Raw genomic sequence first — 15,779 nt, forward strand, 5'->3', positions numbered from 1 at the left:
AAATCGGAAAGCTATCCGCTAGAGCTCGAGCCAAGAAGCTTCACGATCAGCAGGTAGGTGCAAGAACTCAACTGTTGGATACGATTATAATAAGCCGATTAGTATTGTGAAGATGTAATGATCACGGGACACGTCATTTAGAGTAAAGTTAACCTGTCATCCGTGTTTGTCTGCTACGAATCGGTGTTAGTTAGTGGTGTTCCAGCCAACTAGCTAACTAGTGACAGGTTCTTAGGTCAACGTTAGCCAGTTAGCTGTACCTCTTTTGGGCTCGATGTATTGCTCATCATGCTTAATAACGACCTAAGTGTGATTGATGAATTGAATGAATGAAGACACAATGAAGTTGCTTATTATTAGAATTGTTCTGTTATCTGCAAGCCATGCCTCGAATAACCTATTAGCATGCCCAGTAATACTATGACACTTCAGAGGCATCATACGTGTAAGGCGTTACAAGCCTATGACTTGATGTTGGGTCCTCTTTAAGAATATTGTTCGGCACTGACGTTCGAAACAAAATAATATTAGCTTACACTATAACCCATCTGTATGTCACTTTTGTAAGTCTCTGCCAAAAGTGTAAATGTGAATGAATGTAACCTAAGATACGGTCTGCTGCTTAGCCAATGAGTTATCATTGTGTGTTTTTTTCCTTTGTTGATGTTTAATTATCTTTTCTGCATTGATCTATGATATATGACCTGGATTTGGTAATCAGATACATTTTCAGACTTTCCATGCCTTATTTAAGGTTAGTGTTTTACTGAATTCCACAATCCTTTCCCAGGAGGTAAAAACACAACGCTTCGGAGACATTTATGTTGGTCTTGGTGTTTTTGGCCTTTACGGGCCAACATTTAAGTGTAGAACAATGCATATAGTGTAATAAAACATATTTTGCTTCATACAAACTTTTTGACCCACTTATTTCCTACAGACTCTTTTTGATAACATAGTATGCAGTTCTTGGGGCGTCTCTTGGACACTGTGTCCTCTGTTTCCAACTTATTTTCCAACCCATACCGGGTGAGGGATGTACCACTGTCAGAATACAGTGGAGGGGGGCGGACGAGGCTGAAGGAGGAGGGCAGCATCGTTTTGTACCGGAACCCCCCCAGTCAGTCATGGGACTGCCTGCTGCTGTGTCCTGAGACACCTGCAACTGCCCTCAGGTAAACTTGAGAAACCAAAAACAATTCTTGGTGCTGTTTAAAAAGTAAGGGGTGAATCTTCTGCGTATTGGTTCTGTTTTGCTTTCAGTTTCTTGTCTCACTAGACACAGGAAGGGATTGTTGTGGTTCAGATCATTTGCTGTTGTTGAACTTCTGTTGTGAACCTGGTCAGACTTCCATAATGTGTCTATAGGTGAACATGCAGTTCAGCCGGTTACACCTTGATTAGCTCACTCATTTTGAGAGGATTGAAAAAAAATCTGAATAACATTTGTTGCTTTAAATGTTATTAAAGCTTTATAAAAGACTCCTTGATGTTTATACAGATAGAATAGATAATGAATGACGAAGATATACAAAAGTCCACCATGTTTAGCATATTGTCTGTCGTTATTTGTTTTTGTTCAGATTGTTCCAGGTGGCCTCAGAAGAAGACGCCATGAACTGGTTCCCTCAGTACGCCCTCAAACTCCGCCCCTTCTATGAGATGGTCCCATCATTCAAACCCGAGACCATCCAGCCAATAGTGGACTGCCTCCGCAACCATCCCGACTGGAGCTCCGCCCATATTGCAGTGGATAAAGGATTAAGGGACTGCTTGAAGCACAATTATGTCCTGAGGTAAAGATCCTCTTCAGAGATGGTGTTTGACATAGAAGACTCTAGAACTAATGAGACTGGTGAGACAAGAGATGAAAGAGGGAAGGTGCAGCCAGCATTGCTTTTCTTTCTTTCTTTCTTTCTTTCTTTCTTTCTTTCTTTCTTTCTTTCTTTATATCTGTCTTTCTTTCTCTCCAGCCAGATCAATGCTCGGGATGGCCAGGGGCAGACTCCGCTTCACCTGGCCTGTGAGCAAGGGGAAGTTGGCTGTGTTCGCGAGCTTCTCGACGAGTGCCAGGCTCGCACCGACATCAAAGACAAAAATGGAGATACGCCCATGCACTGTGCTGCCAAGCAGGACACGGCAGCTGTCATAGAGGTGAGTTATAGGCCGAGGCATTGCAATAAGCTGTGGGTGGCTTGGTGTTGTCAGGACAGAAACTCATCTTGGGACTCTTTGTGGCGATTTGTGGTCATTTGAGTCCCTTAAGTCTTTGCACTATGGTTGATCTAACTCTGATCTTTAGGTCCTGTGTTGTCGTCTGTGTGCCGGGGTGAATGACTTCAACCTGGCGGGGGAAACGCCGCTCCATGTGGCCTGCCGTCTGGGACGTGCGGAGGCCGTCAAGGCTTTGCTCGGAGGCGGGGGCAAATGTGACGTTCTCGGAGGCAACTGTTACCCAATCCATGCGGCTATGAAGTACAGCCAGAAAGGGTGAGCAGCAGAGGAAGACGCCCTAGACTCTAGGCCTCTCTCTTGGATGTCAGCTCTGTTGAGTGTTTGTCTACTTTCTCCTCTCTAGCTGTGCGGATGCCATTCTGACCGCCGACCCTGCTCAGCTCCAGGCAGAGGACCCCGTCTATGGAGGCTCTCCGCTCCACTGGTCCAAGACTTCAGAGGTCAGAAGAGGCCGTTTACTGTACAGTTTTTTTTCATGCAAACGAATCATAGGAGACATAGACTCACTCGCCAGTTTATTAGGAACACTTAGCAGAAACAAATGCAGTCTTAAACACAAGGCCGGTCATTTTTACAATCATGATTTTATTGCAGGACTGTTGTATTAGACTGTATTAGTTTTTCGCTCAGTGTTCCTAATAAACTGACAATTGAGTGATCGTATAATGGATCTTGATAACTTTAGTATAACTTTAGGCTTTAGTATGTTAAGACTTGAGTGGAACTACAACCCGAAGTTATTTTTATACCGGTGCTTTGCTTTGTGGCCTTGTGACAAATAGCTACGGTCCATGTGCTTATCGATCTTCATCAGCTGATGAATAAACTGTCCTTCTCTCTGTGCCTGGCCCAGATGACTCGGATGTTGCTGGATAGAGGCTGCAATGTGAACTACCTCAGTAAGACTGGGGAGAGCCCACTCCACATCATGACCAAGAAGGACCGCTTTGAGGCGGCCATGGTCCTCCTCACACATGGTGGGGATCCCAACATCCTCGGGCCAGACGGAAACACTGCTCTTCACCTTGCCATGAAGGTACACGCCGTCTGACTTCCGGTACCCTGTATCACAGTCTGAATCAACTCTGAAATGCTCCTCGTGGTTCTCAAACACACAAAGTGGCTCGGACCAAGCTATACACTATTCCTGCAAATCAGCAAATTGCTTCAGGATCACAGATTGGCTGTTGAGCCCAAATATCAATAACCTTCCAAAAGAATTGCAGAGTACACCTTTAAATGTCTGAAAAATTGAATGTTTATATACACAAATGAATTGCTCATGTATTCGGCATGTTTGGTTGTTCAGCTGGATCACATGGGCCTGATCAAGGCTCTGATAGTGTTTGGAGCTGATGTGGAGATCCACAACGCCCTGGGAGAGACGCCCGGCCTCATCGCCGCCCGCAGCAGCAAAGGTGAGGAAGGATGGATGACAGAGGGAGAGAGAGAGAGAGAGACAGGAAGAGAGGGAGGGAGGGAGGGAGAGAGGGAGGGAGAGAGAGATGGTCCATTTCAGTAGAAGGACACCAAGGGGGTACGAGGAGGAGAGTAAAGAGCGGGCTGAGGGAGGGACCAGTGCTGAAAATGACCCCATAAATGTCTAAAACGGATATTTTATTTTAAAAGGAAGTCAAACTTGAACCCAAAGTGGTTTGTACAACAGCTGTCACAGCTGTAGGTGAGCAGAAGAACAGTTTGTAAGTTTTCATGCATGTGTTTGTTGGGGTTGTGATGATAACATATATAACATATTTATACCAGATATAAATATTTGCTGTCTTCATTGCTTAATTTAATGTAACCAACGTATGAATGGCTGTGTTTACATCTGTCTGTTGTGTGGGCAAGCAGTCTTTTTTCGTTCTTTCATCATTACAAAAGCAAAATATAACTTAGCCCTTGAGCTTGTGTCCCAACATTCAGTGCATGCATACAGCAGTAGCACTGCACCCTACCGTACATCCATACGTAAACACCTGTGTTCTTTTGAAGAAAAAAAAACGTGCATCCATATGTATTTCACCTGTGTTATTTTTGAAAGAATGTCCAATAGTATCAAATGATTAACAATGAATTAATTATTTGAAAGTGCTGTCTTACTAATAGTATGAATCATGTCTTGTTTCGGTGAGCTTGATTGTCTTTTTTTGTCTCACGTCTTTGACCGCACACAACCCCCACTCTCTCTCATTCTGTCCCTCCCTCTCCCTCCCTAACTCTCTAACTCTCTCTCTCTCTCTCTTTCTGGTCTTGTGTTGTGGATGCATGGCATGTTCAAAGGCCCCAACAGAAAGATTCTGCTCGACATGCTGTGTAGTGTAGGAGCTGAACGCTGCCACCCCCCAGCACCAGATCTGCTCTCCCCCAGCAGGAGAGCTGGGACACCTGGCATAGGTAACGCCCCCCCTTCCCCAGAGAGACGTCCACTCTGATCCACTCCTCCCATCCCTGAACATGCTCTTGTTCTGTGACACAGCAGTCCATTCTGGGTATACTGAAATGGAGTTGTTGTGTCATCCCTCTCTTTCTATGGTGGTGTTATATTGTTGGATGTTATAATGGTCTCTTCTTCCCATTGGTTTTGTTTTTACTTTCTCTTTCTCTCAGTGTCCTCTCTGTAGAATTCTTCCTGAGAATTCCTAAAGCTTAATTTAACCAGATCAGCCAGATTGCTTTGTAACATAATGATCAGTATGGAATAGCCCACAGTTGGTCTTTGTCCTCTCAGTGTCACCTCCCTGGTGTCCCACCTCGTGTCTTCCTCTCTGTCCTCAGTGTGGGCAGGCCGGGAGGTTAGCATCTTTGGGTTGGGTTTCTTGTTTATGTGACTCCTCTTTCTGCCAGCAGTGAGAATGTGCACTCCCTATTCTTTGCCTGGTGGCTGTATAATGTTATATACACTAGATGGTCTCATGAAGAAACCTCTTGACCTCTCCCCTGACGTTTTATTACGATGCAGTTCTTCTGTTCAGAAGACAATGATCAAAAAAACTGTTTGTTATCTTAGATGACTGTTAATCCCTCATAATGGTTACTCTCCTAGTTGTCCTATTAAATATGATTATTGCATTGTTTCCCCTTCCAGATGGGTGAGACCTTGTGAATGTGCTATGTTCTCAGGTGATATGATGATCTGCTGAGGAGTTTCACCATCTTTTCTGTGTTTGGCCGACAGGATTTGAGGACATCATGCATGTGTCGGCTTCCCTCGCGGCTATGAGCGGGGGCAAAGGGGAAGTGGACGGGGTCAAACCAGGAGGCAGGAAGTATGTCTGAGACATTGGAGAAGTAACACCTCATCCTCATTTATTGCTGTGCCATTTATTCTGGAGAAGAGATATTGATAATTATTGATGACACACACTTACAATTAGGTTCTATTTTCTAGATTGTGTCTAACAAGTCATTATCATGTGTCATGGTATCATAGTCCAGGTGTTCCCAGTGTTGTGACGCTGTTGTGACCCTGATGTGACCCTGTTGTGACTCTGTTGTGACTCTGTTGTGTGTGTCTCCCCTCTGAAGGCTGGACAGGTTGTGGGTTCTTAAGGATTTGACCCTGTTGTGACCCTGTTGTGACCCTGTTGTGTGTGTCTCCTCTGAAGGCTGGACAGGTTGCTGTGTCTGGACGGAGGAGGTATCAAGGGTCTGGTTCTGATCCAGATGCTGATCGCTGTGGAGCGAGAGGCTGGGCGCCCAGTGAGAGAGCTCTTTGATTGGGTGGCAGGAACCAGCACTGGAGGAATACTGGCCCTGGCTGTTATACATGGTGTGTGTGTGTGTGTGCGTGAGTGTGTGTGTGTGTGTGTGTCTGTGTGTCAGTGTGTGTGTGTGTGTGTGTGTGTGTGTATGTGTGTGTGTGTGTGTGTGTGTGTGTGTCAGTGTGTGTCAGTGTGTGTGAGTGTGTGTGTGTGTGTGTGTGTGTGTGTGTGTGTGTGTGTGTGTGTGTGTGTGGTGGGGGTTTATTGTCTGTGTGCTGTTATGTGTCAATCACTCGTACTTGAACTGACTGTGTTGTTGTGGTGTCTAGGTAAGTCCATGCAGTACCTGCGTTGCCTGTACTTCCGCATGAAGGAGCAGGTGTTCAAGGGGTCGCGGCCCTACGAGTCAGCCCCCCTGGAGGACTTCCTCAAGAAGGAGTTTGGGGAGAATACCAAGATGAGTGAAGTCAGACACCCCAGGTAGAAGCAACTGCATCAAAAGTTTGTGTGTTCTTGTTTATCCTTTGTCATTGTAATGTAGGTTTGCCTCTGATATCTTTTTGTCTTGCTCTTCCTTTCTCTCTCTTGTCTTCCATTCTTCAATCCTTCCTTTCCTTGCACCAGGGTGATGGTGACAAGTGTTCTTGCTGACCGCCATCCAGGGGAGCTGCACATCTTTAGGAACTACGACCCCCCGGCTCTCGAGCGTGAGCCGCCGTACGCCTCCTCTGCCACCTTCAAGCCTCTCACCACCCCTGAGGGTACGCTGTCTACCTCCAGCCTCTCTCTGTTCTCTACCTCCAGCCTCTCTCTGTTCTCTTCCTCCAGCCTCTCTCTGTTCTCTACCTCCAGCCTCTCTCTGTTCTCCACCTCCAGCCTCTCTCTGTTCTCTACCTCCAGCCTCTCTCTGTTCTCTTCCTCCAGCCTCTCTCTGTTTTCTACCTCCAGCCTCTCTCTGTTCTCTACCTCCAGCCTCTCTCTGTTCTCTACCTCCAGCCTCTCTCTGTTCTCTACCTCCAGCCTCTCTCTGTTCTCTACCTCCAGCCTCTCTCTGTTCTCTACCTCCAGCCTCTCTCTGTTCTCTACCTCCAGCCTCTCTCTGTTCTCTACTTCCAGCCTCTCTCTGTTCTCTACCTCCAGCCTCTCTCTGTTCTCTACCTCCAGCCTCTCTCTGTTCTCCACCTCCAGCCTCTCTCTGTTCTCTACCTCCAGCCTCTCTCTGTTTTCCACCTCCAGCCTCTCTCTGTTCTCTACCTCCAGCCTCTCTCTGTTCTCTTCCTCCAGCCTCTCTCTGTTCTCTACCTCCAGCCTCTCTCTGTTCTCTACCTCCAGCCTCTCTCTGTTCTCTACCTCCAGCCTCTCTCTGTTCTCTACCTCCAGCCTCTCTCTGTTCTCTACCTCCAGCCTCTCTCTGTTCTCTACCTCCAGCCTCTCTCTGTTCTCTACCTCCAGCCTCTCTCTGTTCTCTACTTCCAGCCTCTCTCTGTTCTCTACCTCCAGCCTCTCTCTGTTCTCTACCTCCAGCCTCTCTCTGTTCTCCACCTCCAGCCTCTCTCTGTTCTCTACCTCCAGCCTCTCTCTGTTTTCCACCTCCAGCCTCTCTCTGTTCTCTACCTCCAGCCTCTCTCTGTTCTCTTCCTCCAGCCTCTCTCTGTTCTCTACCTCCAGCCTCTCTCTGTTCTCTACCTCCAGCCTCTCTCTGTTCTCTTCCTCCAGCCTCTCTCTGTTCTCTACCTCCAGCCTCTCTCTGTTCTCTACCTCCAGCCTCTCTCTGTTTTCTACCTCCAGCCTCTCTCTGTTTTCCACCTCCAGCCTCTCTCTGTTTTCCACCTCCAGCCTCTCTCTGTTTTCCACCTCCAGCCTCTCTCTGTTTTCCACCTCCAGCCTCTCTCTGTTTTCCACCTCCAGCCTCTCTCTGTTTTCTACCTACAGCCTCTCTCTGTTTTCTACCTACAGCCTCTCTCTGTTTTCTACCTCCAGCCTCTCTCTGTCCTTATGTTAGTTACCTGGTCATGTTATGGGGCTGAGAACAGCAGAAACTCTGCACTGTATGACTGTTATCTCTCTGTATGAGTAGAACTCGCCTCCTGGTAGGAACAGCAGCACAACCCCCACATCCATTTCATTCTTCTAATGGCAGAAAATGACTTGCCTTCTGTGCAGAGTAGGTGTGGTTCTACAGGGAATAACCCACAAATGAGAGAAATAACAAAAGTACTGAGGCTTCAAGTGGGATTTATGAACTGCTGGAACCGTTGAGCGTACTAGTGATCTGAATAATGTCGCACTCGTATCTAATGCGGTGACTCGTGAGAGAACATATGTCATTGTTTCGCTGGAAGACTGCAGACTGTGTTCACTTTCAAAGCTCTGTCGTCTCAAGATGGAAACAGGATGTGGTTTGAAACGAGAAGGAATTAGGTTACATGTGTCTTTGGAGGGGAGGTGCAGGAGGATGACGAGGGGAGTCCAACACGATCCTGCTCTAAATGCTCAACTGCAGTTGCATGACTCCAACTGAAAGCACATGTCGATCTGTCACATACCGGCAGAAGTCACTTGAACTGTTTCAGTCTTCACCTTCTTTTCCCGCTCAGTTAAAGTGGCATTATGTAGGAATTGTACTTCAGGGTTAAGGTTATATTTAGCCGCTAGCATCTCGTTAGCGATTAGCAATTCCTCCATAATGTCACTTTAACATTCATGTTATTCACGTGTTTCCAGCATAACACTGGAATAAAACCATTCAAACACTGGTGAGGGGACATCTGACTACTTAGCATGGAAGTGTTTTGGTGGTTCAAGTGGTTTTTCAGGCACTCGTGATTCTGGGTCATGTGGGTTGAGTTAGTTCCACCACTGCAGACCCTGTGAGGACACAGCATGCACACACACACACACACACACACACACACACACACAGAGCATGCGTTTGTATCAGTGTGAGTGTTGTTGTTTCAGGATGGGAGGATGAGGATGTGTTGGTAGTGGGATACACTGTGGAGCCGCCTAGAAAGCGTAGGAAGGTGACAGATGAAGGTGTGTGTCCGTACGTGTGTTTACTTGAATGTGTGCTGAAGGTGTGTGTGTGTGTGTGTATGTGTGTGTGTGTGTGTGTGTGTGTGTGTGTGTGTGTGTGTGTGTGTGTGTGTGTGTATGTGTGTGTGTGTGTGTGTGTGTGTGTGTGTGTGTGTGTGTGTGTGTACGTGTCTGTACGTCTGTTTACTTAAATGTGTGAGTGCTGAAGGGTGTGTGTGTGTGTGTGTGTGTTAGTGTGTGTGTGTGCGCGTGTGTGTGTGTGTGCGCAGACATGATTCACCATAAGGGATATACTTTGTGAACAGGACTGTCCTTAAATAGCTCTTCCATGAAGTTCTCATCACGAGTCCTTTGTTTGTCCTGTTCCTCTGTCTCGTGCCCTCTTCAGAACAATTAGTCTGGCGTGCCGCCCGCTCCAGTGGTGCCGCCCCCACCTACTTCCGGCCAATGGGGCGCTTCCTGGACGGAGGGCTGCTGGCCAATAACCCCACACTAGACGCCATGACAGAGATTCACCATTATAACAAGGCCCTGAAAGTAAAGGTTTGTAGATCTTTATACCAACAGGGTCTTAAATAATAAAGGTCTTAATTATGTCAAGTAGCTTAACGAGGGAAACTTTACAATTACATTTACAGATAATGTTTCATTTGGCAAAGAAGTCCAGAATAAGGAGAAAACTGTCTTATTCTTTGACACATTTTTTCAAAGGTAATTTAGATTTGCCTATTCTGGCAATTTTGCTATTCTCAGACCTAAAGTTTTTCCCTCCCTCTCCTCCTCCTCCTCCTACTCCTTCTCCTCCCATCTCTCCTCCTCTCTATCTCTCTCTCAGGGGAGAGAGGCGGAGGTGCAGAGGCTGAGGGTGGTGGTGTCTCTGGGCACTGGGAAGCCCCCCCAGGTGTCCGTCAGCTCCGTGGACGTGTTCCGGCCCTCCAACCCCCTGGAGCTGGCCAAGTCCTTCGTGGGAGCCAAGGAGCTGGGCAAGATGCTGGTGGATTGTGTGAGTCTGCTGGGTCTACTGTTCTTGTGACTCTGTGTTTGATTGTGTGAGTCTGCTGGGTGGACTGTGCCTTTGCCTCTGTGTTTGATTGTGTGAGTCTGCTGGTTGGACTGTGCTTTTGGCTCTGTGTTTGATTGTGTGAGTCTGCTGCTGGGTGGACTGTGCCTTTGGCTCTGTGTTTGATTTTGTAAGTCTGCTTGGTGTCCTGTGCCTTTGGCTCTGTGTGTTTGTCTCTTAATGCTTGGTATGGACGAGGACAGGTTCATTTATAACAAGTGAAGAATAGGTAGCAGTAGTTCGTAATCTTCTAAAAACTTCAAGTGACCCTAACTCTCTCTCTCTCTCTGTCTCTCGCTCCCCCTTCTCCCTTTCTCTCTCTCTCTCGCTCCCTCTTCTCCCTCTCTCTCTCTCTCCCTCTTCTCCCTCTCTCTGTCTTTCTCTCTTTCTCTCTCCTCTCTTGTTCCCTTTCTCTCTCTCTCTCGCTCCCTCTTCTCCCTCTATCTCTCTCCCTCTCTCTCTCTTTCTCTCTATCTCTCTCCTCTCTTGCTCCCTTTCTCTCTCTCTCTTCTCTCTCTTTCTCTCGCTCCCTCTTCTCCCTCTCTCTCTCCCTCTTCCCCCTCTCTCTCTCTTTCTCTCTATCTCTCTCCTCTCTTGCTCCCTTTCTCTCTCTCTTCTCCCTCTCAGTGTACAGACTCTGATGGCTGTGCGGTGGACAGAGCCCGTTCCTGGTGTGAGATGACTGACATGATCTACCACAGGTCAGTAAGGCAGTGGGAGACCTCATGATGAATGCACCCTGCCATGACTTTCTCCCTTCTTGTGCCTTCACTAAAAGGGTGCATTTCATTCACTTACTTCAACTCGTATTGAGAGATCCATTTGGTGTTTTCTTTTTAGTTTTTGTTCTTTTGTGTTTTGGAATATACAGACAGAATTACTAAGCACTCTCCAGAAATGCTGCCCTTTTCCTCAACTCCCCTCCCCTCCCTCTAACCCATCTCTCCTTCCCTTCTCACTTCCTATCTCTCCTGCTCTCTCTCTCTCCCTCTATCCTCTCTTGTTGCCGTCCCGTCCGATCCTGTTCCCTGCTCCCTTTGTTCTCCCCTTCTGGATTCTCTTTGTTCTCTTGGACTTCTCTTTTTTTCACAGCTTTTCCTCTCCAACAACACGCTCCTCTGCCTTTACTCCCTTTAGTGTCTCTCGTCTCCTCCTCTGTTCCACCTCTCCATTATCCTCTCCTGTTTTCTTCTTCCACTTCTGTCTCTCTTCCTCTCCCTATGTGTCAGGTTTCACTTGTTCCGAATGGGCATCTTATTTTTCAGTGGTGATGGCAGCGGCAATGGTTCCACGTTAGATATTTTCTTACATGGGGGTATTGACTAATAATCCAGTTTTGGGGTGTTTTGTGGCTGAATAAAAGGTATCTTTATCCTCCCTGCAGATTCAGCCCTCAGCTGTCTCAGGAGGTGATGCTGGATGAGGTGAGCGACGCTGTGCTGGTGGACATGCTCTGGGAGACGCAGATGTACCTGTACGAGCAGAGGGCCCAGCTCCAGACGCTCGCCCAGCAGCTGCTGAAGGCCTGAACCTCACACATCACATCACACCGCACCAGACCAGACGCCGTGATCATACAGCCCAGAGATGGAGAGGAGAGGCTAGAGAGGATGATAATGTATGGATTGTGTCTAAGTGTGTGTCCAAGTGAGATGTAACGGGTCTGCGGTAGGAGAAAGACTGACAGTGATTTTCAGGGATAGGATATATATTGGCCTTGTGTGTGTGTGTGTGTGTGTGTGTGTGTGTGTGTGTGTGTGTGTTTGTATCTGCAGTGTGTGTTTGCCTGCGGAGTGTGTGTGTGTGTGTGTGTGATACGTTATGCGCTTGTATGTGGTTGTTCCACACACACACTTAATTATAAGACAGATTTCTGCACTGTCTGATGTTCACATGTGGTATTTCCATAGGAAGTGAAGTGGTGGTTCTGCTTGCTAGTAACAACAAATAAGACTTTGCCTCAAGAAGAAAGTGTCTTATTTTGTTTGTCAGTTTGCCGTCTGTCAAGCCAAGCATCAAGTTCATATGTGTTTGTTGTACACCTTCTGTAGAATTATGACCATTCGAGCCTTGGATCAAAAACATATTGCGAGGAGCCTAAATGACGATAGTTATACACCTAACGGACTAACTGGAGTTCTGTAGCATTCCGTTCCATCACTCATTTGCACTGTTATAACTAAGTAAGAGCTGTTGTTCAGAAATGGTATCTCCCAAAGGCCTCTTTTCTAGAACACCAAGCTGTAATTGGTTTTACATGACTTATATATGCAGGTTTAATGTGAAAAAACTAAATCACACTAAAACATTTCATTGCTGGGCCCTTTCTATGCATATAAAACCTCTCCATTCTACATTTTGACCTATGTTTGATTTAAAAAAAAAAAAAATCTAATTATGTAATTGTATGAACATCAGTTATGCAACTAATTGTGTTCAAAATATCGATCTATTATTCACATATTCATATTTATGTATTAAGTAATATGCAGCATTATTTGTGACCTGGCAACCAGCTGACATTTGTGTGGATGGATGTAGATGTATTACCTCTGAGACTGTCTGACTTGGTGAAATCAGGGTCATGGATCCCCAGTGGTCTGGGTCTCTTCTCTTTGCACTATTCTAGGTTTAACACCAAAGTGACGAATGTTTCCCCTTAAAAGAGTTGCTATCATGTTTTGTATAAGTTCATTTAACATGTTATGAAATGGATATAATGATGTATCAAACATTAAACTTGTGAAATAAAACGTATAACTAGTCACCTGTCTCACTTGTCTTTTTGTCATCTGTAAATGGCTGATGGCCATATTTGGGTTGACCAGCACCAACATGACCACAGCCTTGGCATCGTTCCCCTGGTGTCCATCTCCTCACAATGAGCCAGAGTGTTCACCATATGCTGGGCTTTGGCATGTTCACCGGGAGCACTCAGGTGTGCCGGGGCCACCCTTAGGGTCATCAGGCCCCTGAGCACATGTCCCTCGTGGCCCCGCTGTGGCAGCTAGCGTTGAATTATTCAGAGGCCCGGGCCGTATCGATGGCGTGCGCTTTCTCCCTCCCTCCCTTCATCCCTCCATCCTTGTGTCTGTGATATGGAGCGATAACAGATGACTGAAAAGACTCATTACAGGAGGAGAGGGACGTAGAGAGCAGGGGCATTAGCGACCAATTGGGCATACTTACATCAGTGTTACCACCGTCACGGGAACCAAGACAGGAGTTACAGCACAAGGGACTTTACCTGTCACAGGTACGAGCTCTCCTAACTCTGAGTGATACTGTCACAGGTAAGTGCTCTACTAACTCTGAACTGTCACAAGTAAGAGCGCTTCTAATTTTGAGTGATAATTAGGTGTCAGCTGTAATGGAGCTTACCATGCTTGTTTGTTTTTTTGTCTGCAGTAGATAATATTTGGCATCTTCACTAGAAATGAAGTGAACATTTCTGCTCTTTACAGTTTGTGGTCCCCCCAAATGGCCACCATGTCTGGAGCTAACAGTGACCATCTGCACAGATCCACCATCACTGTATATACTGTAAGTTAACAGAGACCATCACTATATCTGTACAGGTGAACCAACACTGTATAAACTGTAAGTTTGACTTGCTGAAGGCAGAATGGTGGAAAAAGTTCAGTGTCTTCTGACCTGTTAACTCTCTCTAAAAGCACAGGAGTAATTGAAGGTCTTATTTTTGTCTCTTGTCTGAATGTTTTATGATTTAAACTTCAAACCTTTCCTGTTCAGAATCTGATGGAACAATTCAACCCTGGCCTACAGAAGATGGTAACCTTGGGAAACAGCTATGTTAAAGCATTCCAATGTGAGTATGTGTTTGCACATTTAAGGCAGAAGTTTGAAATGAACGATAGCCTGTTAGTCTTACAGAAGTGCATTATTGGACGGGGTACTTGTACAGAGAGGTGCGGGGAACGAGGTCCTGGACATACACACCTGTTCTTCTAGCTAACCTGTAAGGTGATGCTGAGGGTGTGGGTTATTCCTGGCTCACACATGGGGTTTAATGTATCAGCCTGTATTTAAGCATACCAGAGTAACCAACTGTGTTTGTCCTGTCGCATGATTGAACTGTGATGTATGTATGTGTGTGTGTATGTATGTGTGTGTGTGTGTGTGTGTGTGTGTGTGCGTGTGTGTGTGTGTGTGTGTGTGTGTGGTAGGCTGTTAAAGTTCTGACGTATGTGTGTGTGTTTGTCTGTTTGGCAGCTCTGGCAATGACCAGCGAGGCCTACTTTAGTGCTGTGTCTAAGATGGGAGAGCAGGCTCTTCATACATTTTCATCTCGCTCCGTTGGTAAGACAGCTTGTGGGCATGCGTGTGTTAAGGTTCTGAGATCTCGTTGGCATGTGTGTATTAAGGTTATGAGAAGCATTAGCCGTCTAGCCCAAACTGTGGCGCTCCTAACTCCGTTATTCATGCGTGGAGTTACGGCGTTTTCAAAACAAGGCTGTCTCCTACATAACCAAAGATAAAGCAAAGGTGAGCTCTCATTTTTCAGCGTCTTTCTCTCTCTGAAGGTCTTGGCCTGCTGCCAAGACAATAAGGATCCTTCCACCCCTTGTCTGAAGCTTTTTTATTGTCTGTCCATCTGAAAAATGTGTGCCGCCTGGAAAGAAACTCGTCTTTCTTTTGTCCAATAAAACAAAAGGGTCAAGGATGCTGTTGGAAGTTAGAGCGAGAAAATTCAGTCAGTCACATCTGCTGCCAAAAGCCATTGAGTTCCCACTCTGTCATGTGGTCACGTGGCGGCCAGCCAGCCGTCTGATATAATAGAGGAAGTTCAGTGCTTCACAAACTTGTAAAGAGTAAGGATACTGTTGTGGAGTCTGTTGTGAAGTATGGACATCTTGCTTGGGCAGGGTCATGTGTGTGGTGTGGCTCCGTCCTGCTCAGGTAACAGCGGGCGTGCGCCGGGGCTCTGAATAATTGAAAGGCTGAGTGTTTCATGTGCGCTCCGTTCGGTAGTCACCACAGCCGCCCAGACAACGGCCTCGCTCTGATCGTCCACACGTTTCCATCACACACACTGACACAGGCCAAAGGGAGGCCATATATGGTTACCTCTGCCTTGATATGGAAAAACCTTTAGGAGGAGCCACATTTGTATTTCTTAAATAAACTTTACTTCTTCATTATATATTTATATATATACGTATATATATATATTAGCTGGCTAGAACCATTTTAAATCTTTGGACATTTATTTAGAATTAAGCACCTGATGTTAATGACCATCTTGTCTTGTCTTGTCTTGTCTTCTGTTTCTCCCCTTGTGATACCTCAGGGTATGTAAGAATCAGCTACCATTTCATTTTGCATTGTTTTTGGTACTGGAAATCCCTGTAAATACACTACTCCACTGCTAATGTCTGTGCACACTGTGAGTGAAGCATGTGTGAGATGTCCAGCTTCAGTTCAACTGCATGGAGCGTATGATTTATGAGTTTATTTGGTTTCCACCTGCCTACTGCATTCTCTTTGGGTTGTGTGTGGTTTGGAGAGCCCAGGGCTTGCACCGCTAATGCTGTCTGGCGTTCTGCAGGTGACGTCCTGATCCAGATCTCAGAGACCCTGCGCAGACTCACGGCAGAAATCGAGGGGGTGGTGAGTGCATCTAGGCCTATTCCCACCATACGTGTGCCACTGGAACCATCTTCAGCACTCAGTTCACTGATTGGTGCCATTGTGTTCTGGAACCTTCCGCAGCATTAAGC

At 46.3% G+C, this 15,779-nt stretch overlaps 2 protein-coding genes across 3 annotated transcripts in view; both read left to right on the forward strand.

Annotated features, from left to right (window-relative positions):
- Positions 1-30: 30 nt before the first annotated feature.
- Positions 31-12,719, forward strand: pla2g6 (phospholipase A2, group VI (cytosolic, calcium-independent)). 2 transcript variants are annotated; one of them, XM_080849415.1, is made up of 17 exons: positions 31-53; positions 941-1,175; positions 1,584-1,796; positions 1,974-2,154; positions 2,303-2,490; positions 2,579-2,675; positions 3,089-3,271; positions 3,545-3,653; positions 4,519-4,632; positions 5,414-5,504; positions 5,844-6,007; positions 6,269-6,419; positions 6,564-6,700; positions 9,367-9,521; positions 9,814-9,981; positions 10,666-10,739; positions 11,423-12,719. In XM_080849415.1, exons 2-17 carry the CDS (start codon positions 961-963, stop codon positions 11,565-11,567), a joined length of 2,385 nt encoding a protein of 794 aa, XP_080705541.1. In that variant the 5' UTR covers positions 31-53; positions 941-960; the 3' UTR covers positions 11,568-12,719. The 2 variants fall into 2 exon arrangements, with proteins under 2 accessions (XP_080705541.1, XP_080705542.1); XM_080849416.1 differs by lacking the exon at positions 4,519-4,632.
- Positions 12,720-13,527: 808 nt separating this feature from the next.
- Positions 13,528-15,779, forward strand: part of baiap2l2b (BAR/IMD domain containing adaptor protein 2 like 2b) — a gene marked incomplete at both ends in the record, with an annotated part of 16,814 nt that continues 14,562 nt past the window's right edge. The window contains 4 exons of the mRNA XM_080844243.1: positions 13,528-13,581; positions 13,792-13,867; positions 14,272-14,358; positions 15,608-15,669. Coding sequence (XP_080700369.1) covers positions 13,528-13,581; positions 13,792-13,867; positions 14,272-14,358; positions 15,608-15,669 — 279 coding nt within the window. The remainder of the gene's footprint in view (positions 13,582-13,791; positions 13,868-14,271; positions 14,359-15,607; positions 15,670-15,779) is intronic.

The sequence above is a fragment of the Sprattus sprattus genome (assembly GCF_963457725.1).
Source record: "Sprattus sprattus genome assembly, chromosome: 1".
NCBI lineage: Eukaryota > Metazoa > Chordata > Actinopteri > Clupeiformes > Clupeidae > Sprattus > Sprattus sprattus.